Genomic DNA, 23,179 nt, shown 5'->3' with positions numbered 1-23,179 from the left:
TATTAATCTGGATACCAAATAACATCTGTTTTATTCCTCCACACCTAGGGAAACAAGATGTAAGTCATTTACTTACTTTTGCTTCATTCTGCTTTTTATTTGTTTGAGACAGCCTTTCACTACATAAGCTCAAATTCATAATCTTTTTGCCTTAGACTGTGAAGTAATAAGATGCTGGGATTACAGGTGTGCACTACCACATCTGTCTTATGTTCACATCATTCTTTAACAATCATCTATAAAATAAGTGTGATTCTCTGCTAGACCACAAGCTGCAAGGGCAGAATCAGGCTCAAATCCGCATCTAAACTCACAGCACCTGGCACAATGCAAGCCATATGACTAGTTCATATGAGAGTCAGTTGAATAGTCAATTATACTTGACAAGAGAGAGAGAGGGAACAATCTCTGAGCTACCTGACTAGACAAGTCAAAGTGTCTTGTCGTTAGAGGCAGAGTTGATGACAACTGTCATGTATGGTGAACGTTTCTCATTCATAACTGTTTTTAAAATCATAAACTATGCTACATGAGCAATAAATTATGAAGGCTGCATATGTGAGTCAAACTTACTGACATAAATTTTATGACAAAGTTAATCTGACACATATTTAATGACATGCATAATCATTATTAGGCAGCACTGTAATCAGCACTAATAATAAGCAGTTCCCACCAATGAGTGCAGGCCTCTTGTGTTTAGCCAAATGAACTGCTGGTACATTTCTTCCTTTTTAGTTGCTAGTTATTCCCGGCTCCAGCAGCACCTGCAGTGATGGACTGTTCAGGAGACTCGAAGACTAATTCTTCCCAGTGGGCTGCTGCAGAATCCTCCTCACTGAGGGCGGTCTTGCACAGCAGGCTCTCTGCCCTGCCCCTACCACCTCCACACCTGGAGGAAACACACAGGAACTGTCCACAGTCTTCAAACCTTTCAATCCATGGGCTCCTGGAACGCCCATCTCTAGTCTCTAGATCTTGTCTGAAAGACTTTTGTAAAATTAAAGGAAGCCTGATGACCCACTATAAACACACTGGAATTGAGAGGAAATGACACCCACCAGCTGATGGGTCCCCGGATGATGTCACTAGTCCTATAGGTGGGAGACAGGGCCTACAAGAAGTAGATCATTAGGGGTACATGTTTTCTCTTCCTTTCTCTGCCTTTTGTCCACCATGATGCCACTGTTCCCTATGCTCTGTGCCTGGTAGACTGAAACCTTTGAAGCTATGAGCTAAGCAAATCTTTTCTCCCTTTAAGTTGTTTATGTCAGACATTTTGTCCCAGCAACTGAGAAAGTTAACTAATACTGATATTACAAGTGCTTCCTATTCCACATTCATGGAGCACGTGATCACACACACACACACACACACACACACACACACACACACACACACACACACACACACACACACACGCTGACTGACTATACGAACTTTAGTGGGAGTGCCAGACAGTCACATCCGGATTCTCTGAGTACCAGGTGGTTGCAGATGGCAGAAGGGCTATACTTTAAGCCTGCAGCTGTTCCTGGGGAAAGCCAGGTCACCATACCATGCTACAGGACAGGAAAAATGCGATACAAGATGTGATCATTAGGAAGATGAAAACTGTTCTCAGAAAAATTGGAAAGAGAAGAGCAAGATTTCACCTGACTTAAACAGAGGCAGAGGAAGGCTGAGAGTCCACTGAACAGCATAGGATGCTCTGAATGCAAGGTCTACATCAATTGAAGTGCAAGCATTTACAGGCAATGGGTCTCCAGTGTCTGACGTGTAGGCCAATGATTCCTAGCTTGTTCTTCTTGTCTAAGGAGCCAGGATAGTCCAGAGTCCTTCACTCTGCAGTTGGAAGAAAGGAGTTAAGCACAAATAGCCTTGGGAAAGTCACGAAAGCACATTCAAGCTAAAGTGTAAATGACTCACAGATCATTTTCTATTTTTATGGTGGGGAGGCACTTTAGAACACAAGGTACTAATGAACTAAAGGGTCTGGAAGGCGTGTGCTTGATGTACAGAGGTCAGAGAAGGGGAAGGCAATGATGAACAAGACAAATCCTTTGTTTTCCACCTTGCCAGCCTTCACTATTGTAGCCTAAGGTGGGAATGAGAACAAAGACAGGCCATGCATGGAGGCGTTATACTCCACCCCTGCTGCAGCGGTACATGGTGAGGAGAAGACACTCATCCGAGAAGATCCAGGGAGTGCTCTCCAAACCAGAGACAGCACCTCCAGACCACAGGAAAACAGTGGTGTTATTGGTTGGGAAGAATGACCTCTCCACATACTGTCAAGACCAGATGGTCCTAGTGCACCACTCACTAGCCTACAACTTTGGGTGGGCCTCTGGAAGCCTCTAGAGCTTAGTTTTGCCATTTGTAATAGAGATAATACAACCTATCCTAAGTGTATTGTGAGGTTGGCAGGAAAGCTTATGTGGGCACAGCTGGGCTTGTGTGTTGTGACTAGCCATAAATACAGCCTCCAAAGTCAGGACACACTGGAATGTCTACTCAACACATCCCATGGGATGCAAGACAAACTATTTGTTCTTCATTTCCTCATCTGCAAAATGAGATAAATATACTTAGTTCATAAGATTATTCCTACAATTAATTGAAATAATGCATGTAGAGAATTAAGTATGGTACTTATTGCATTAGCTACTAAAATCTGTAAGTAAAATATAGAGTATGGTGTGGGTATTTAATGCACTGAAGAAATCTCTGCTGGCTGCAAGAGTCTGGAGCCCCTTTGGATAGCTTTAACCCAGTTTTATCAATGCAAACACGGTGGCTTCTTCTGCTCACATAGGGAGTACTCAATCTGATTAGGAACACTTGCTTAGTGTATGGCAAGCTGCCATGAGGCCTAACATTTAGTTCTAGCTCTCAATTATTTATTTCTAATGGCATCTGAATCACCAGATTCCAGATTTTTTTGGTTGACAAAGTTTCCTTTATATTCTGTAGAGAAGCCAAAACTAGTGAAGTTAAAACTGGTATGCTGGCTGCATTTTCAAGGTATATTAAATCCAAGAGACACTACAATTTTGTGTCTGTTTGTTCAGAATTCATAGAAAAATCAATTTTGTATGGCAAAGAAACACCGAGTGGGAGAAAAAGCAGTATTACTTTAGATATATTTCCAAACCATGTGGTTTAAGTATACAAAGACGTTTTTGCCATTTTCTTTTCATCTTACTATTAGTTCACTAAATAAGTGACTTGATATAGGCAAAATAAACAGCAACCTAAGCTAGAAATTAAACAGAGACAAGAAAGTGATGACACTGACTATTGTGAAAAGTATACTCATGGAACTTAAAGTACCTGCCCTTCAAGTGCGAGGACTGGAGTTCAGATCTCCAGAGCCCAGGTAAGTGCCAGGTGGAAGTGGTGGCTCACCTGTAATTCCAGCTCCTGGAAGATGGAGATAGGCTCCCCAGAGCTAGTTGGCTAGTCAGAACAGCCTTAATGGTGACCTCTGGTTTTAAATGAGATTCTGTCTCAATGAATACGGTCGAGAACAATAAATGAAGATTTCCACCATCAACCTTGGATCTCCACACACGTAAACCTGTACACACACATGCAAACACTCACACATATATGCACCCACACTACACACATAACACATGAGGTTGCTTCCCAGGGACATCCTTCTAGGCTACAGTGCCTGCCATACATGAAAGTGGGATAAATGCATTTTGTTTGCTTTGGTGGCAGTGCTGCTGACCAAACCCAAGGCCCTCTGCAGGCTGTCACTGAGCTACATCTCTAGTCGTTGAGCTCCTGAGATAGGGTTTGTGTAGTACAGTCTGGCTTCAAACTTGTCATCCACCTGCCAGAGTCTTCCAAGTTCTGGGACTGAAAGTGTAACATTACTGGCTCCAGATGAGTTTTTAAAAACAAAACAAGAGATAAAACATAATTAAAGCAATTCTGTAAGCATCTTGTGTATGACCCACTGCTGTGTGTACAGTGGTCATAGAACACTTTTAAAATGCCAGTCCTGCATACTGCACAAGGGAACGCATATTCTTGGAATGCTTTCAGGAAGATGGAGTTGGAATTTATAAAATAAAGCTCTTGGGAGGTGGTATCTCAAGAATTGTCAAGTTCATAACCTTGTCACTATAGAAAAGATATTAAAAGGCACAAAAGTTGTGGTGGGTGGGTGAAGAGGAGGAGCCATGGGAAAAACAGTAGCGCATCCCAACAAAAGGGAACGTAGAGATGCTAAATCTTTAAAATGGCAGGAAAACAACTAACTTGTCAAACCATGTTAAATCTCCAATTGGGAAGAGCGATGCAAATATTTAAACTCAGCTGCTCACTTTGCACACTGAGCGAGACAACGAGTTTCAGTTTAACGAAGTTACTTTTCATTTTGTTACTAATATGCCTTCACAGGTATGTATTGGTAAATTATCATATCCATCACTAGGCACTACCATTTAGCCTGGTATGAAGTAAGCAGACTTCCTCTACGTGAAACAGGAAGGATTTAACTACTAGAAAAGCAAATTCGCTCTCATTACATGTAGCCAGATCAAAGCTTCTGGCAGGAAGAGATTAAAGCTGAGCTATTAAAAGTAGTGCAAGATTAGTAACGAGAGAGAGGTGTGTGTGTGTGTGTGCCTGTGTGTGTGTGTGTGTGTGTGTGTCTATGTGTGTACTTGGAACTTTCCAAGTATTGTAGGTTGGCTGGCCAGCGAGTTCCAGGGACCCTACTGTCTCCACCTCCTCAATGTGAACCTCCAAGCCTGGTTGTTTCTTGTTTGCTTGCTTGATTTTTAACCTGTGTTTTGGGATTTTAAGTCAGCTCTTTTTGCTTGCAAGGTAGGCACTTTGCCAACTGAGCCATCTCCCCAGGTCCCCTGCCCTCCCCAAAATTATAATTGTCAAGTCACAGCTGTAGAAATGACTGTAAGGTTAGCCAATAATCTGTCTCTGTCAGTGACATATAATAGGGACAAATGAGAAGGAAACAGAGGGATTTATGATCTTTAAGAATTTTCAAATAAAGCTGGGTGTAGCAACATATACCTTTAGTACCAGCACTCAGGAGGCAAAGTTTAAGGTCAGCTTTGTCTACAGAGTGATTTCCAGGACAGCCAGGGCTACATAGTAAGACCCCATCTAAAAATAATAACAAGAAAAGAATTTCAAATTCAATGTCATTGCTTAGAAGAAAAAGGTATCACATTTAAGAGTAAGTCAGAGCCAGCCAAGACTTGAGTCTGACCCAGGGCTACTTTCACAAGGGACAGTGCTGCAAGAGACAGCGAACAGGCCTTTAGAGGGAGGAGACAATAACCCCACCTCTGTAAACCAAAAGCCCTGTGCAAGTACTACCTCAGTCTCACCACGCTTACGGACCCAGACACTGGTGTTAGTAAGTGCCGGAAGGACTTGTGTTGAGTGACTGTGCGTCTGCCTGTGGAAGGGATGCTAGTTTTCAGTAGCTAGCCCTCTGTAAATGTAGGCAATTGCACTGTTTTGCCAACTCTCACATACACTACTAAAGTCTCTCCATGGAAAAAATGTACCTATGTAGGCTCTGACTGTCTTTTCAATGCATCCACAGTTTGTGGACAGGATCATTTTCCCAGTGGAATTAATTCGGATGCTTTGCTTAAAATATGTAACCTTGAGTTCACCCCACAAAATAATGCTTTGGCTAGAGCAGTGCTCATGAAAAAGGTTATCCTAGTTCTTCAGATGTTAAACATCATCCACAAAAGAGAACTGCTTTTCAAAGAGATGCTTGTACTGCGAAGAAAAGATCTCTCCTAATTATGAATGATTTATTGGTGAAAGCAAACAAGGGCCTGAGAGCACTTCCACGAGCATCCTCGTGTGTGGTTTGCAAGGCTGAAAGGGATAGAGAAATGCCTAGATATTACCAGCGGACATTACGCGAATTCCAAAACTACTAAAAGGAAACCCTCTCCCTAAGGCATCAAAGGAAACAGTATTAAAACACACGTTAACTGAGGTTTACAGGCTGGACAGATACAGAGTTACAAAAAAAGGCTAAAGGATACAATCCTAATCCAGGAGACCTGGGTTGATACCTACCCTACCAGTGTTCTTCCAGAAACACTAACAGAAATACCGTATTTAATGCATCTTGTTACCCTCACTAACATCAAGTATACTTCCTTCATGGGCAATCATTTGGAAATTGTGTGAGGAACATAGGGCAATTTGACACAGCTGAAGCAATTCTGTGGGCAATGCCAATCATTAAGAGTTCCAAATAGTCCTCATCTCCTCGGACAACAGCAAACCTATTTTCATTTAGAAAGAGTGAGACTAACCAAACTGATTTAGGCCTCCCTATTTATCTTCTAGCAAAAAACAAATGTAGCTCCATCTAGTAAGAAAAGAGAAAAACTAAATTTGCAGTAGGGCCAGTTCTTGTGACTACCAAACAAACCTCATCTATTTTTTAGCTCCATCCTTTAGGTCTGAAATGAATCTCCCTGAAGCAGTGTCAGACTTTGTGCCAAGTGACTAGGATATAAACATCCTTTTGGTTGCTCTGCAAGACATATGCTCTAAAGAAAACTGGGCTCAAAACAGGCATGTGGGTTTCTATAGAATAAGGGAGAACCCTCCACAGAGCTCCATTTTGTGAGCTTTGTCTGAGCTCTTCGTCTCTGCCACGATGATGGCAATCCGCTGTTCCCATGATCCCTCACACTAATGAACTGCTATAAATTTGGTTTAGCTACTCCAGAGACTGCACTCAGCTTCTGGGCAATGCTGAGAATGCACCCTATATTCTAGCCTCACCTTTTACAAGGTGCACTCAGCATTGTGGGCAATTTCCTTGGGAGATTATCTATTTAAAGAACCACACTTCCAGCATAATACGGCAAGCTCTATGTCTACACAAGCATAATGTCAAAGCCTCCCTTCCACACTCATGGAGGGGACAAGGCCAAGAGGGTCCATCTGTAAGAAGGGAAAACAATTCCATGAAGTGGCCATGGCAATGCGACATGGAAGGTCACATATACGTAATGAACATGAGGTCTCATATGGAAGCTGAGAGGTCAGATAGGCAAGGTGTGGTTCCCTGACTGAATATAATCAGGGATGAGGGAAGGCTGAACCAGAGCAGCAGTCCCTATACATTCTGTTCCTGACCTTAAACAGAGGTACCGCATTCCTTTCTTAATCAAATTTATAAAATTATACTTCCCATAGCCCAGGAAACCACTCTAAAATGGCAGAATGTACAAACCCAAAATCAGTTACCTTCATCTTTAGTTTGCAGGCAGCCAGACCCAATCCTTGAAATTGCTTAAACTTAAAAATAGAAATGACAACATAAAATTTATAATGCTGATTTTCCAATTAAACCCTCAGTTAGAAATGGCAAAAAAATTAAATGTCATCATCTACAAAACAGCCAAATCTTGGCTTGTAAAGTATCTCTTCAAGGATGCTTTAACTAAAAAAATAATATAGCTGTCATAATTGTGTAGCAGCCTAGATTCCGTGGTCAGTCTGATGTGCAGGATGTGGAACAAGTAACAATTTGTGCCAGGGATAATGCAAGAAGAAAACATGACTGCTACAAAAATCAGATACTTCCTAATACACTGGGCTTATTTACTAACAAATGTCCCGACCTCGAGGTAAATAATATGTTATGTGGAGGGTAGTCAATACACATTGGTTGAATACACACAGAAAACGAGGATTTATAGTGTTTGTGAAACTGTTTGTGAAACTGCCAGTTATGTACACATTGTTACTAAGTACACAGGTAGTCTTTGTTTTCAATTTGAAGGTCAAAGACTTTCTATGTATTAATACTAAAGAAAGGCATTGTCTGGACTTTCAAGGAAAAAATCTGGCCAAGAGTGATTTAGGAGGTATGGAGCAAGCATGGTACAGTGGAGATGAACTTGGGGTTCTGGGGTTGGTGGGGGACAGCTCTTAGCTATGGCTAGCCAACAGCGTGGATTCTTTCATTCCCTCTTCACAGTCAACCTCTTAGGCAAATATCTGCTACTCATTGCAGAGAGGTGATGACTGATCAGATGTCAGCCTAGTGGGCACAGGAAGGAGACTCTGCTCTTTCTCACATCCTGCTTCTGGAATCACCACAGAGAAGCCACTGTGCAGGGCACTCTGACCATGCACACTCCAGAGCTATCAGTAAGAATTAAGGTTCAGGCACCCTAAAGTTTTGATTTTTGTCTAAAAAGGCCATAGAAACCTTATCTCAATACAACCTTAACATCTTGATAATGTTGGGGCATTACATATTGGAGGCACCAATTTCATAGTAATTGAGTAGGTTAGAAAAACATTCAGGAAGTATTTTAATGTGGCATGAAAATGAGATACATTGTAACACATCCATACTTATTTACAGTCATTACAAGTCAATATTAGGAATTCAGACAGCTTGTTCTTCTAGTCTGGGAACAGGAGCTGAATTTGTACTAGCTTTCATGGTTGTGTTTAGATAGTTCATTTGCCAAAGGTTACTTTCCAATGGTTTTGTGTTTTTGGTTTGCACAAAAACTAACCTCAAGCAATGTAAGCAGTAGTTATAAAATGCACAGTTAAGTTAAATGGCTGATGAAAAGGATTCCCTCATAAGTATCTAAATATTGAAGTATATTGTGTGGTGGCTTGCTTCCAATATGTTACTTTAAAATATAAATCATCACCTATTTTATGCAATAACAATAAAATCCTTATTTTTTAAACTAGGCACAGATAAAAGTTTACAAGCTTAAAAACTGAACCAGAGTTGTTATGCTTTTCCAACAATGAATATATTTTGGTAAGATCTTCATAATTCAAATACTCAAGATAGCTTTAATGGCTTCCCAAGGCATTAATACCTGTCTGTGCTATGAGGACACACAAGCTTTGCTATGGGATTTAGCACTGGCCAATTTAAGAAATATTTTTTAATATTTTCACTTTAATATTAAAAAAACTGTATAAGCTTCGTTTGTTAATTCGAAGTATATAGCTTTGGTAATGTCATGTAGCTAATTTAAATTTGTACTAAGTCAGCATTTAATCCATAGCTATTTTTTCTATAATTAGACAATTAATGGTTCTACAAAAGAATAAAGTATATTAGATGTATTAGTTCTCAGGACACAAGATTTTATGCTGATGCAGGTTTGTGGGATCATGGGAAGAAAGGAACTAAACTCTTGTAAAACGGAGAGATTTTACCAAACAGTTGTTGGCAGGGTCAGAGTTCATTAGCAGATGCTGAGAGCCCATAGACTGACAGACCTCCTGGCCTTGGGAAGAAGATGGAAGAGTGTTCCCAGGAAACACTGGTGCTCTGGAGCGGAGACAGGGCTGATTATTGAGCCAGAACCAGCTGAAAGTCTTAAGAGGTCAGTTGTCATGGCAAGAGCAGGGTAAGGAAGGGTGGCTCAGTGGAGGGAGCGCACATAGAGAATTGATGGCTTATGCCGCTGTCTCTGACGTCTGACATGGGGTGGAAGACAGCATGGGCCTCTGACTTAATCTGCAATAAGTCTGCTAGGAAAGACCATTTGGAAATGCTTCTTTTTGAGAGGGATTTTTTAAAAATACAGTCTCTATATTTGTTGTTTCTACTTTCTCCATCCTTAAAGCTCTACTCAATTGTTTTCAGGTTCAACGATCTCTCAGGTTAGCAGCATTCTCAAAGAGCATTCTGAGCCTTAGGGAATCTTCGTCTAACTGTAAATAAACAAACAGTGCAGGGGTTTCCAGCCACCCACAGTCACAATACCCAACAGCTCTCTCACACATTCAATTTGAAGTATACCCTCCAATCATTTGTTTGAAGTTCTCTCATTCATTAATTTCGTGTATGTGTGTGTGTGCAGTGTGTGTGTGTAGGTTTTATTATCTACCTTCTGATTACAGGACAAAAGTAAACACATAGAAGGAAGAGTCAAAGCTGCCATTTCCAGTAAGCCTGCTTAGTAGCTAGAGGCAGAAGTGAGAAAAGGTGCGTGCTGCTGGCTGCTGTGCATCAGAGGCCTGGTTTCGCACACCCTGGTTTCGCACACCACTGGCACTCCGAGAATGCCTGCCGAATTGCATACACGGTCATCTGTCTCCATAAGCAAGTGTGGGGAACAGCATATAAATTACTTCTTGAGAAAAAAACCAATTAGTGTTTGAGGCTGCACACACACACACACACACACACACACACACACACACACACACACACGTCTGCAGAATCCCATTGTGTTTTTTTCCTTTGACCTTAAAGGAAATCTCACCTATCTGAAGAAAATCTTCATATGAAACTCCTACTTGCACATGCTACAGCATTCTTAAGGCTTCATTCTGGAAACTGTGTTGTATCTTTTAGTTTGGAAAACAGTCTTTCTTTCTGAACTCGGTAAGAAAATGTAGAACCTGGTATAAGAGCCAAGAGCAATATATATGCATTCTTTGTTTTTTTTTCAAATAAAATTTAGAAAGCAAAATGTTGCAAACCTGGTCTTCACTAAACAAAAGGCTCAGTTCTATCATAGGTGTCCAGTTACGAAGTTAACTGTGAAGCATAACCTTTAGGACTGGAAAGCAGCAATGTTCCATCAACTTGAGTCTGACCAGGCAACAGGAAGACAGGCTTTGGTGAAAGCCGAAAGATCATTTGACTGGAATAACTTATGATCAGACCCACAGTTTGTAGGGTATCTGTCTCCCAGGCACTGAACTGAAATGGCCTTTGATACCATAAATGTAATACTCTTCAGAATAAAGCAATCCTTCCCTTTTACTTTAAGAAGAAATGAACCAAATCCCAGTGATCAGCACTGGCTGGGCCTTTGAACCACGACTACAGAGATGAAATCCTGTTTGGTGTGGAGAATCCATTTTGATTTAACAAAAGGATCCAGTCCTGTGAGAAAATTCTGTCTTTCCTGGATGTGCCCTCTCCTTCCCAGGCTGTTCTCCCGGGGGCGGGGGCAGGGGAGCATGGCTGCCAGGAGAAGGATCATAACTGGTGTTGCACTTCCTTGTGACTGCAGATGGAAATTCAGAACAGCAAGAGGAAACTGCCTTTGAGCTCACCAAAAAGCAAGGCCATGCTTAAAGCCAGAGTGAGGGGTAACAAAAGCTCTCAAATTCATTATGGGTAATCTGTAGCTCACTAAATCTTTCTACCACATTAATTTACAAGCCTCACTGAAACAGTTTTGTAACACCTTATACCAGAAGGCTGAAACAAGTTAAAGCCCACAGATGCACTTTTCAAAAACTACCAACTCTTTTTATTGCTCCAACTCCATTTTTCATTTGTTTCTACCATTTCCTGAATATTAAGGAATTTTAGGTATCTATCTTCTGGAAACCTAAAAAATGAAAACATAAAAACTAATTCCAACAGTTTTGAAAAAATAAAATGTTACAATCAAATATTGATATTTATTTGGTTCTACCATGTAAGTGCATTTTGGTTTTGAGGGTAAACCTCAAAAAGCATCAGGGATAACTAGCAAGTGACTCAAATTGTCCCATGGAAGAATGGTTCTGAGACTTTAATGGCAAGTATTGGCAAAAGGGGGCTGTTTCTTTCTAGGACTCAGGTGACAATACCTTGTAATGATTTATATCATATGAAACCAATCTGTCTGAACATGCAGCCAAAGCTAGAAAAGAGATGTCTAATATCTGAGTCACAGCTCCAACTGTGCTGGACCTTAAGTGGCCAAACAACCCTAGGCATTTGGCATCGACCAAGTAAAAATATTAAGCCAAATTGAAATGGTGCTGTCACCTGCCCCTAGAACAGCAGTTCTCAACCTGTGGGTCAAGACCCCTTCAGAGGTCCAACAACACTTTCACAGAGGTTGCATACCAGGTATCCATATTATTTCACAACAGTAGCAAAATTACAGTTATGAAGCAGCAGTGAAAGAATTTCATGGTTGGGGTCAGCACAGTATAAGGAGCTGTATTAAAGGGTCACAGCGTTAGGAAGGTTGAGAACCATCGGTCTAGAGGAATCCTGACTCTAAAAACACGAGAAGCCTAAAAGAGTGATTTGAGTCTCACATTTCTAATGACTTTTCGCTCTCATTTACATGGTATTCTTCGGTCATAACAACTCAGGACAGCATATACTTAAAACATTACATTAACATTAATTTATTTCTAACATAGTACAGGAAAGGGGCATGATGGATTTGAAAACTTACATGGAGAGACATGAAGGTCAAAGGTCTTCACAGACACTCATCAAATGACGGCATAAAGAGGGTAAGGCAGGAAGTGAGCCTTGGATTTGGGAATAGTACAATACATCACCAGGCTCTGGCAAGTAACCCAGGTTAGAGATCGTGAACCAAAGAGCAGCCTAGGACACGGGGGTGGAAACAGGTTACATGTGGGAGGTTCTTCCACTGTTCGCTGAGTTTTGAGGGCAGGAAGAAAACAAAGGACGGGTCAGTTAATGATGTCTACAGAATGCACAGGCAAAGAGGGCCTGCAGGCCTTGACAAGTGGACCAGACAGCGATGAGGGAGTCCTTGACATCAGGTTGACAGTCCAGCAGTGGGCACTGTCACCAAAGCCTCATCGGAGGAGGGGATGAACAGGGGACGACCACCTAGGTGGAGGCTATCTTCCCTGTTCATGCGCTCCGCGAAAACAGAATTCTGACCCCCAAGTCTTGCCCTTGGTTGCACCGCACTGGGCGTCACTCAGAAGGTGCTAGGAGTCATCGGAGCGGCCGACAACGTTGCTAGTGGCCAGGGCATGGCAAGGCTAGGTTACTGCTCCTGTGGGTGTGTTTTCCAGACACCTTTCAGGGTTAGAGCTGTCGCCTCATTATCCAGCTCGCACCTCGTTTTTCATGCCAGAGCATGAGCATGAGAACTTTAGGCGTCACCACAGCTGGCAGTGCTTTCTGGGGATTTCTCAAAATACAGGAGCTGGAAAACTATCCTCTTTTAAAGTGAAACTGCTGCTTGTTCGTTCACCCCTTTCCTCTTGCTCACGCGGCACTTACAGGCAGGCGGAAGAACAGAGGCGGAGGTCTGCTATTGGGTTTCCTCCGGTAACTCTTTAAATTGGAAAGGAAGGAAGGAAGGAAGGGAGGGAGGGAGGAAGGAAGGAAAGAAAGAAGGAAGGGAGGATGGATGGATCTCGGAGAAACAGGGGAGGCTGAGGAAGTCGATAGGAATTCGGAGGCCAGCGAGGGAAAAGCTGCCAACCTTCCCTGGAGGCCACCTTGGCACCAGCAGCTCAAGGCTTGCATCGCAGCACACAGCAAGGTTCCCGCAGCGGGTGGCCTCCTGTGTGCTCCGGCCGCGCACAAGTACCAGCCCCGCCCGCTTCGGTCTGGATTCCAAGCAAGATCCACGGCCCTCTGGTGTCGGCCTTACCTGTCTGAGTTCCTGCCGCGAGGCGCGGGACCGGCCCACCTCCGCAGCTCCTGTCCTCACACTGGGAGAGGATGCATTTTCATTTTGTTTTCAAATACTTGTGTGGTTTAAGTCTACGTGGGGGGGCGGCGGGGGACAGGCGCACAGCTCATATGGGCGCGGACGCAGCACACGTTCCAAGAACCAAGGAGGAAGCTACGGCTCTTGCTTCGCACACGGCGTCCGGGAGCCAGGTCCACCTGTCTCGCCCGCACACCTGCCCTCGAGAGAACGAGTCCACGCGTGACCCCGGGTCGCTAGGATGTCCTGCCCGAGCCACGTGCGCCCCCGGACCGCCACGCAGGCCCCGCCCCGCACGTACGTGCCCTTAACCAGCCCGCGGCTGCAGCTGCCGCTGCCCCGCGCGCCGGCGCCCACGGGGGGGCGCTCCTGCCCGTCCCCCGCACCCCGGCACCCGCGCGGCGCCTCGCGGCCAGGGCGACCCTGCACTCGCGACCCGCCGCGCGCCACCTCCTACCTGAGAGCCCGCGAACCGGGCGCGCGAGGAGGTCGAGGCGGCTGCGGGCAACGCGACCGGGGAGGAGGCTCGGGGCGAGTGGCTGAGGTGGGCTGTTCGGGAGCGCGCGCGCGCTCCCTCCCTCGCTCCCTCCACCGACTCCCGGACCGAGCCCAGCCCCGCTGCCGCGCGCCGCCCGCCTCGCCGCGCCTAATAACAACGGCGCCCCGGGTCAGGTGGCCGCGCGCGGACAGGGCAGCCATTGGCTCGGCGGGGAGCGCGGTGCGTCGCGATTGGTCGGGGGGCGGGGCCTCGCCGGGGGCGGGGCGGGGCCGCTCCTGGAGGCTGGATGGGAGGGGCGGGGGGCGGGGCCAGGCTTGGTCCGCGCCTTTGTGCCCGGCGCGCGCTCTCTGCCCGCTCCGGCTGCAGCGCCCGCTGCATCAATAATTCAGAGCGGCGGCGGCGGCGGCAGCGGCGAGTGCGGACAGGAGGCGGCGGTAACAGCGGAGACCAGGCAGCAGAGGCTATGCATCCAAGTGCGGCTGGGCGGCCGCGGCACCCCTGAGGCCCGGGCGGGGCTCCGGGTGCACTGCGAGAGGGGACGTTTGTCCTGGAGTCCGAGGGAGAGGCGTAGTGGCTCGGGAGGCGTCGGCGGAGCTGTGCACAGAGCTGAGGAGGGGGCTTCGGAGCAGGGCTGGGGAGGGGGGCAGCTGGCGCTGGCAGCCCCCGGGGTGGGGGCGGGGTGGGCGCCGGCGGCGCGATGCTGGGCGTCGTGGAGCTGCTGCTGTTGGGGGCTGCGTGGCTGGCAGGCCCAGCCCGCGGGCAGAATGAGACGGAGCCCATCGTGCTGGAGGGCAAGTGTCTGGTGGTGTGTGACTCCAACCCCACGTCTGACCCTACGGGCACTGCTCTGGGCATCTCCGTGCGCTCGGGCAGCGCCAAGGTGGCTTTCTCTGCCATCAGGAGCACCAACCATGAGCCGTCCGAGATGAGTAATCGCACCATGATCATCTACTTCGACCAGGTGAGTTCCCTCGTTCTCTTGCAGCATCCAGAACTCATTGGTGAGGGGGTGACAGGGAGAGCGTGGAAGTCAGATGCGGGATCCTCCCCAAGGGCTCTGCGGAGGCTAGAGGACCACGCTCGGATGGACTCCGGCCTACCCCTCTTTCGTTCCTGTCTCCTTATAGGTACTAGTGAACATCGGGAACAACTTTGACTCAGAACGGAGCACTTTCATCGCCCCGCGCAAAGGGATCTACAGTTTTAACTTCCACGTGGTGAAAGTCTACAACAGACAGACCATCCAGGTCAGCTGCCACCTGGGGGCCAGGTTCTCAGTAGGGGGTTGCTGGCCGTGGGGGTCTGTCTGAGGCTCTGCGGAAGAGCCAGGCAGAAATCAGCGGCATACGCCCTGGCTGCTCCGGGGACGGGTAGCGGGGCCTCATGGCTTTTTGACATGCACTGCCCCTTAAGCTGCCCAAGGTTCCTGAGACTCATTTCCATCGCTAGAGACAGATTTTTCTGTCCTTCGCTTTCTGGGACCTTCTGTAAAGATCCCTCGGTTCTCCTTAGGGACTCCGGGGACTTTCTGTAAGGGTTGTTGGCTCCGCAGACAGCTAAGGCTTCTGTAAGATCTCCACGCCGGCTTTCTAGGCTCAACAATTTGCAGCAGCCCAAAGCCTTTGGCAGCTTTTCCGCTTTTCTTCAGCACCTCGGACAGAATCCCGTTCTCTAACCCTACTCCCTTCCTTTGCAGACTTGTTTTTAAACTCTAGTCTCCAAGGGTGGGCAGAGAAAGGTCGAGGTGGGATTGGGAGGGATGGCTCTACTTTCTTCTGGTCCAGCCCTGTCCCTGCCAGCACTCACCCGCTCGCCAGGCCCCCAAAGATGTCCGGGTTACCGTAAAGCTCCCGCTGAGGCAGAAGGCGCGATGGGGACAGGACTGCTGGCCCTAGGCCGATGCTGCTACCGCAAGGGCACAACCGCACAACCAGGCGATGGCTGGCGCGGCAGGATCTGGGGCGAGAATTGAGCGGGCGGCTTAGGGAGGGAGCTCTAGAGCAGTTTCGCAGGTCTCGGCGTTCCGGACAGCCACTCCTGGCCGCTTTTAATCTGCATCCCAAGGCGTCTCCGCTATGCGCCCCTCGCGCTCGCCCCCGTGTCCCGGCCACAGCCACCAATTGAGACCCGGGATGCGGCTGTTTGTTTAGGTCGCGCGGGGAGCAGAGCTGCTGCAGGCAAGCTGGCGAAAGGTCAAAGGTCTCAGGGCGCTACGCCCACCTGCGGGTTTACTAAACTGCATTATGCCCAGACAGGATTCGCTTGGCGCGCTGCTGCCGCTCTAGAGAGGCAGACCCTCCCTCTGCCTAGGTGCGGTGCGGGTCCCCGTTAGAGCCTTCGCAGCGAGCCGCCAAGCCCAGTTTCGCCCGGCACGGTCGGTGCCCCCAGGCCTTTGCGGCAGCTAGCTAAGCACCTGGGTTGGCTCTCCCCCGGCGCTTAGGTGACGGGTCTGACGCAGGCCTTTCTCTTTCTTAGGTGAGCCTCATGTTGAACGGGTGGCCGGTGATTTCAGCTTTCGCCGGTGACCAAGACGTGACCCGTGAGGCCGCCAGCAACGGCGTCCTCATCCAGATGGAGAAAGGCGACCGAGCCTACCTCAAGCTGGAGCGGGGGAACTTGATGGGGGGCTGGAAGTACTCAACCTTCTCTGGATTCCTCGTGTTTCCCCTCTGACTGGCTCGGTAACGGGAATGGAGGCAGGAGAAAGGCAGGAGGGGAGTGAAAAAGAGGCCGAAAATTACCAGGGCGAGGAAGCGGCGCCACCGGAAACTTCCTACGTGTTCCTAGCTACGACTGGGCACAAAGGTGCGCGCCGCCCGCGGTCCAACTTCGTCCGCTCCCTTACTAAGAGAAGTAAATCTCGTTTAGCTCTGCACACTCCCATTTCCAAAAATAAATTCGCCTCCCCCAAGCCAGTCGCAGTAATCGAGGAAGAGACTGCCTTGTCATTGTTCCTTACCCGTCCATGTCCCCAACAATTAACGAAGTAATGTGAAATGTTTCTCCCCACCCGACCCCCCTCTGAACCCTGCCACTTACTGAAACTTAGTGCGCCCCTCCCCCAGTTTGAAGAGGGGGTCAGTTTGTTTTCTGTTTCTGTTTTTGAATGGGGCAGGTAGTTTTAATATAACAGGTTTTGCTCTTCAAACACCGCGCGAGTTAAGCTTGAGAGACTTGCCCTCGGCTGCTTGTTAGCGGAGGAAGGACTCGCCTTCGTGGGGACTGGTATAACTATACATAAATATGTATATGTATCATTTGTACACGAAGAACTCTTACGGTGGACGCTGGCTGTATTCCGTATTTCTGTCCTGTTCGGAGTGATCGTGAAATCTAAGGCTGCTTGGTGTTTGTTTTCTGATGCTTGTCAATGCCCCGTGTTCTGTGGCTCCACCAACCGCCAAGGAGGTTCTTCGGACGCTTCCTCTTCCTCTGTAACATACGTGTGAATAGCCAAAATTTAATTTTGCTTTAATCCAATAAAGTCAAAGTGGGACTTTTATTTTTCTGAAACAGCTTTCTAAACTTCGCATTTTCCGGGTTGCGAGGTTGAGGGCTTGGGCTGCCCGAGACGGGCAGAGAAGCAGGAGGCTTGGAAGATGCAACCAGAGAGGCCGGGGCAAAAGGGTTTCTTCGCAGAGCGTGTCCCGCAGCAGGCCGGTGCTGCCTTCCCTGTGCTCCCTGCTTTAAGGAGACCTGAGAAATCTGACCCAGATACTGCTAGGCGTGACTGAGGACCTGGAAGCAGTTTGTTGTCCACCCTCAATTCCAAATGCATCAGGAATTACTCCCAATTCTACCGGCCCCTTGTGACAGTGTATTCGCACCTACTGTCCCTGGATGTCTCCAGCTCTATCCGCTCCGCAGCTCCCGAAGCACCTTATATTTTGTACCAGCGCCTCTGAATCCGAGATCCACTCGCCGAACCATCCGGGCGCCCAGACCTGCGATTGCACTCATTCGCAGGACTTTAAAGGGGTTCGTCCAGAAGTTTTGATTGTATCGAAACATAATGTGAAAGCAAAATTGAAATAAACGACTTCGTTTTAAGTCTGGAACGCTGACCCTGTGTTGGACGCGGGTGATGCAACGCCAGAAGCGGGTGGAAGCAGAGGGTCCCGGACCGAGATCCGCGGCCCGGGTGGGCTTCCGTGGTTCTGGGCTCTTCTCCAGGGTTTTTCTTGAACTGAGATTCAGATTCGAGTTTAAGTGGTTCTGGAATGGAGGATGGGGAAAACGGGGTTAATAACAGCCACGGCAGGAAAATTTCTGACATTTCTGCCTTCTGCTCCCTGAATGCTTCACAAACACCGTTGGGCTGGGAACTTCAGTCCTGTTTCACAATCTAAGGTGCAGCAGTACCCTGTCCTTCACAGTCCCAGAGGCGCAGGGGACTGTAGGGGGACAACAGGGGACTTCCAGAGTGAGGTACAATTGAGTGCCTGCCTTTTCCATCCCTGCTTCAGTCCCACCGGAAGAGGAGCCTTACAGGAATTTAGTAGAAAAGCGATTCTTTTTTCCTTTTTAGTAAGGGCTTTGTCTTCAGGCTTCATGCTGGGAAGGACAGGTCAAGGACAATGGGAGTCTGCCCGGGAGCTACCTTGACCAACAACTCAGCTGTTCAGAGCCTACCCACTGAAGTGTAGAGGCCAGCCCCACCGCTCCAGGCTTACAGGCTGTGCTTGCTATACCTTCAAGCTGTTTCCAGAACGCCCTGGAGCGTCCATTCCTCTTCCTAAGGGCAGAACCATCCCAGTGCTAGGGCCAGGGCTCTGGTGATGGGGAAACACCAGGCTGAGCTCCACCTGGGTAACTTGGGCAAGTCTCCTGCCCTCAGGTTGCCCTTCTGTATAAAGGCAGGGAGGAGTCTAAACATCTCCAGAGTCCCTCCTTCTCTGGGGACCAGCCATTTTCTGGTCTGGAACCAGGAGCCTGTAGGCTCCATTGTGTTGGTGAGTGACTGGCACTACACTAATCTGGAAGGGGACAGGGGCTGTAGATCGCAACTGCGGCCCAGATCACAGTCTCAGCAAGTGAGCTAGAGCCAGTGGACCCAGAGAAAGAAGAGGAAAAGTTCTCTCTGGTTCTGCTCCAGATCTGCCTGGCCCCTGGTAGGCAGGATTGGGCCCATGCTCCTGAGGTTGGCATTGAAGCCCATTGGCATCTGGTTTACACCTCTTCCTTCCCTGGTCAGCCCTTCCCGGTGACATCTGACTGTCCACCTCCCATTTCCCTCTGTGCACCCACACATGGCACCCCAGTCTTGAAATGGAAGCTATTGTTCTTTCCTTTGTTTTTCAGAATCCCCTTCCACAGAGGACCTAAGCTGGCCTAAAAGGCTGCCTCTTCTTGGGGGCTGTCCCAACCCATAGAGCAAGGGATGCTCTTCCTAGGAGGCTTTCTGCCCACTTTCTCCTTGCCTCCAGGGAGGGCCCCGTGTGGTGTCAGCAGGGAAGGAGCCCCTTGGGGCTGGGCTTGTCTCCCTTTATTGCTTTAGGTTTCACATGGAATGTCCACGCACATTTGCTTGAGCAGGGTGGTGGGCACCTCCCCCCATGCTCCTGACATGTGGCAATTGGGCATCTTCTCATCTGGGGTGAAGATGGAAGCTGAGTATTCCTTGGTCAGAGACAGGTGAGCCAACCATGTCTGAAAATTGGGTCCCCAGATGGGGTCACAAGAGATGGAGAAGAAAGGCCCTGGAGAGCCACAGTTCCCTGGGGACTTCCTTCCTGTCCCACCCAGAAGCTTGGGAGGTGGGTGGGTGGGGCGATTTAAAAACCTAAGCTTTCCTTTGGTTTCCTTTAAGGCTTTGAAGCCTCTGATCCCTGGCAGATCTGGGCCGTGCCTCCTGTTTCATCTAAAATAAGTTGCTTCAGATCCCAACCTGGAGGGGCTCCAGGACCACCCCTAATACTGCCTCACCATGCGTCTGAAAAAGCTTCTCCCCCAGGTCTCTGTTCGCTTTGCTTATTTCCTCCTAGTTTGCCTGGTTAGTGTCCCGTCCACCCTTTTAAATCCCAGGACAGCAGACTTGTCATCCTTTCTCTGTGCCTCTCTACAGGGTGTGGAGTCTTACCTAGAACTACCACCGCACACCTCTGCGTCTCTGAGGGCAGAGGTTGAAGCTTATTCCCCGTGGCGGCAGCGGCAAGCAGCAAGAAGTGTGCTGAGGGGAACTCAGGAAAGCTTCATAGAGTACACTGTGCCTAGAAGTCTGGTGGGTTGGGTTGGTGGGTGAGGCTGCCCATCCAAGTTCCCTGGAGCCTCCAGGAGCTCGAAGCATTGGGAGAGCCCATGGGGACTTGGCCTGAGCATGAGCAGCAGGCTGCTGTGGATCGACTCCTAATGAGAACGTAATTACTCAGGTGTAGAGAGAGCCTCACCCGCCTTAATGGAGCCGAAGAGGGGAGGGGCAGGCGCCTGTGGGGAGGAGGCAGACCGGGGTCCTGGGGCCCAGGACTTAGGGGAAGGCCCCTCCCCCTCTGGCTGCGGATTTTACACCACCCTCAGCACCGTTTGAGCCCCATTTTGCTCAGCTCCAGAATGCTAAGGGCGGGCTACAGTTTCTGGTAGTTGGTCTAACTTTCCTTATCCTAATCTTGAGTTTAAGCTATCACTCCCTCTCAACAGGCACCTCTGTCATAGCTGTAGCACCAAACAGCGAAGGCCCCAATGACTAGGGCAGTATTCCTGGCCAGGATACTTAGGTGCACCTGCCCTCCTGCCTTTGAACTAATACTGTGTGTGTGGGTGGGGGGGGATAGGTTTCCCAGAGATTATCACAAAAGTCTCTTGAGTTCTTTGCACAGGGTTCATCATCTCTCTTGAGCCTCAGTTCCTCATATTCCAAATGGAGACAACAGTATCTTCGCCATGGTGCTGAATAAATGGTAGTGACAATAAGGAGTATTGGAAACCTTGTGGCACATTGTCACAGAGGAGGGGCATAAGGGACCATGTAGGAGGACTTCCATTTTGGTCAGATTGGAAATCTGAAGCCAGGTTTAAAAAGAGCATAAAGCAAGTGGGAGGTCCTCCACCAGCCCAGGTCCCCATGTCCGGGCCCAGCCCCCACCCCAGACATTCTTCTCCATTCCTGTTGCTCATATATTTGCATTTTTCAATGCTGATGAACATTCCTGTCTGCAGGCCCATGTGCTCTTTATTAGACCCCGAACACTGTTCCCTGCTGGCCTGTGTGTGCCTTTGCAGGTGATTCATTCCAAAGTAGTGTTCCTTTGTCCTCTCCTTCCTTGGCTCTGTGCACAGCACCTGGTGTAGGGCCAGTGTCCTGTGAAGATGTCATGATCTAAAGCAAATTGTGTCTGCCACACTGTAGGATATGAGCACAGCCAACAAAAATGTCCTTTGGAGGATTTCCTGGAACCCCCAGTCCCTCCTCCCTTATCCAGCACCCCTTATTTCCCCAGCAGGAACACTGATATGAAAATCAGGGGTTCCTGGTCTCCTGTAGCTGGAGAGGTCTTCCTGGTCCCTCACTCACTCTCCCCATTTCACTAGAGGACAAGTCTATCCCCAGGAAGTCCCAGTTGTGACTCTAGGATGGCAACAAGCAGGGACAATAGGAAGGAGGCTAAGAAGAGATGTGTGGGATGGTGTTCAGATCTGCTAGGTGTCTTCTCTGAGAAGGTGGTTTGCTGTGCATAAATGGGAGCACCTGTGAAGTTGTGTGGACACCATCCAGACCCCAAGTATGTCATCACTCTGAGGGTACACTGACAGGCGTGGGGTAAGAGCCAAGTGACACTTGCCTTGCTGTGAGCAGCCTCCAACCTGACCTCAGGACTCTGCCTCAGCTCTACAAAGCTTTCCCTAACTGCGATCCAGCATGTACCCCTTGACTCTCCATCTTACCTCTTAGATTATACCTACCCACATTATCTCGGTGAACAGATGGATAGTTGTGGGTACTCTGGTTATGGTGCTCTTGGGACTATAAGAGTCTGAAGTACAGGCTCAGCCTTAGACACCTCCCTAAATCCTTACTGTTCCTCTGGACAGCCATATTTGTGTTAGCTTGGAATTGCATTGCATCAGTTGCCTGTAGCTGACCTACAATTCATCTTCCCTGCTGCTTGCCCAAATCATGCTCAACATGCTGTGAGCACCATGTGTGCAGGGGCCAGGCTTTATTTTTCTTAAAGGACAAGAACAACATTGTCTTCCCTCCAGCATAAAATACCATGAATCAGGACCAGTAAGATGGCTCTCCAACAAATGTGCTTGCCACACGAGCATGCTGGCTTGAGTTCAAACCCTAGACCCTACAGGAGAAGACTGACTCTCCAAAGAGGATATAGTATGCAACACACACTAGTAATAAACAAAATTTTAGTCTTTAAAAAATTACCATGGTTTACAATTAGTTGATTGGTTGTTTCAGGAATCTGAGATCAAGTAATTTTGTTTACAATAATGTGTAGGTATTGAAACCCCAACTGCTAGTAGTAGGTTACAGATACCTCACAGTGCCAAGGAACTGATGAAACCCAGTTTGTTGTCAGGCATAAAGAGGAGCTTTGGCCAGTGAAGGGGATAGCAACTCCACTCATGGTAGGTATATCATCTCTGGGATTTTGTCCTAATTAACAGAGAATGGACTCTGAATTTACTTCACAGCCTTGGGATGCTAAGATCCTGGGAGTAACATAGGCTCAGTTGTCTCCTAACCCCCCCAATCAAGGATTCCCTAAGTTCTCTTGTAGAGTAAAAGGTCACTTCTGGGTTTAAAAACCCACCAATACCTGAGCTCAAAATCCCATTAATCCCTGTATTTGCTCCGAACTCAGGACTTGAAATCCCACCAATCCCCACCTTGGAAATCTCTACTCTAGAAAACTCCACCCACAAGAAACCCTATATATAACCTGCCTCATGCCATTTCCCTGATGCTTTTTGCCTGAGCAGAGGCAGCCACCCTCTTGCGTGTTTCCCAATAAATCTTTTGTGTGAGGTTTGTCCTGCAGTGTGACTTTGTCATATTCCATGGCTCCTAACTACTAGGATACCATGCCTTTCAGAGTTGCAACGCTTCTATAGGGGAAACCTTTCCCATCAGAGCTATAACACTTACGCCCTCTCCTTTCCTCAGCCCCAGGGTCCAACAGGGAATTCTCTGGACTGTTCTGAAGCCCATTTAAACCTGCTCATCAGATGAAGCACCCAGAGTCTTTCTTCCATAGTCAGAAATTAC

At 47.8% G+C, this 23,179-nt stretch overlaps 1 protein-coding gene and 1 long non-coding RNA gene across 6 annotated transcripts in view; one reads left to right on the top strand and one right to left on the bottom strand.

The window, feature by feature from the left end:
* The window catches only part of LOC121135921, a 46,797-nt gene extending 32,720 nt beyond the window's left edge, over positions 1-14,077 (bottom strand). The window contains exons 1-3 of one of the 5 annotated variants that reach the window (XR_005873032.1): positions 13,921-14,077; positions 13,404-13,659; positions 1,656-13,081 (exon numbers count right to left, since the gene is read on the bottom strand). This is a non-coding gene — a long non-coding RNA (uncharacterized LOC121135921). Of the gene's footprint in view, positions 1-1,655; positions 13,082-13,403; positions 13,901-13,920 lie in introns of those variants that run through there. The other 4 variants (XR_005873034.1, XR_005873036.1, XR_005873031.1 and 1 more) reach the window with 4 other exon arrangements.
* A 558-nt stretch (positions 14,078-14,635) lies between these two features.
* Cbln1 (cerebellin 1 precursor) lies at positions 14,636-18,012 on the top strand. The gene is made up of 3 exons (XM_005079183.4): positions 14,636-14,923; positions 15,090-15,209; positions 16,438-18,012. The coding sequence occupies exons 1-3, from the start codon at positions 14,660-14,662 to the stop codon at positions 16,633-16,635; spliced, it is 582 nt and encodes a 193-aa protein (XP_005079240.1). The 5' UTR covers positions 14,636-14,659; the 3' UTR covers positions 16,636-18,012.
* Positions 18,013-23,179: the final 5,167 nt, after the last annotated feature.

Source organism: Mesocricetus auratus, unplaced genomic scaffold (assembly GCF_017639785.1).
Source record: "Mesocricetus auratus isolate SY011 unplaced genomic scaffold, BCM_Maur_2.0 Super-Scaffold_100045, whole genome shotgun sequence".
In the NCBI taxonomy this organism is placed as follows: Eukaryota; Metazoa; Chordata; class Mammalia; order Rodentia; family Cricetidae; genus Mesocricetus; species Mesocricetus auratus.
The sequence above is the reverse complement of the archived record's forward strand: the minus strand, read 5'-3'. Positions and strand labels throughout refer to the sequence as shown.

What these genes read in the sequence shown, in the direction of transcription:
- Cbln1 (XM_005079183.4), top strand. Translation starts at nt 14,660, where the DNA reads ATGCTGGGCGTCGTGGAGCTGCTGCTGTTGGGGGCTGCGTGGCTGGCA. An exon ending in TGATCATCTACTTCGACCAG is followed by an intron (nt 14,924 to 15,089) that starts GTGAGTTCCCTC and finishes GTCTCCTTATAG; the next exon opens with GTACTAGTGAACATCGGGAA. An exon ending in ACAACAGACAGACCATCCAG is followed by an intron (nt 15,210 to 16,437) that starts GTCAGCTGCCAC and finishes TCTCTTTCTTAG; the next exon opens with GTGAGCCTCATGTTGAACGG.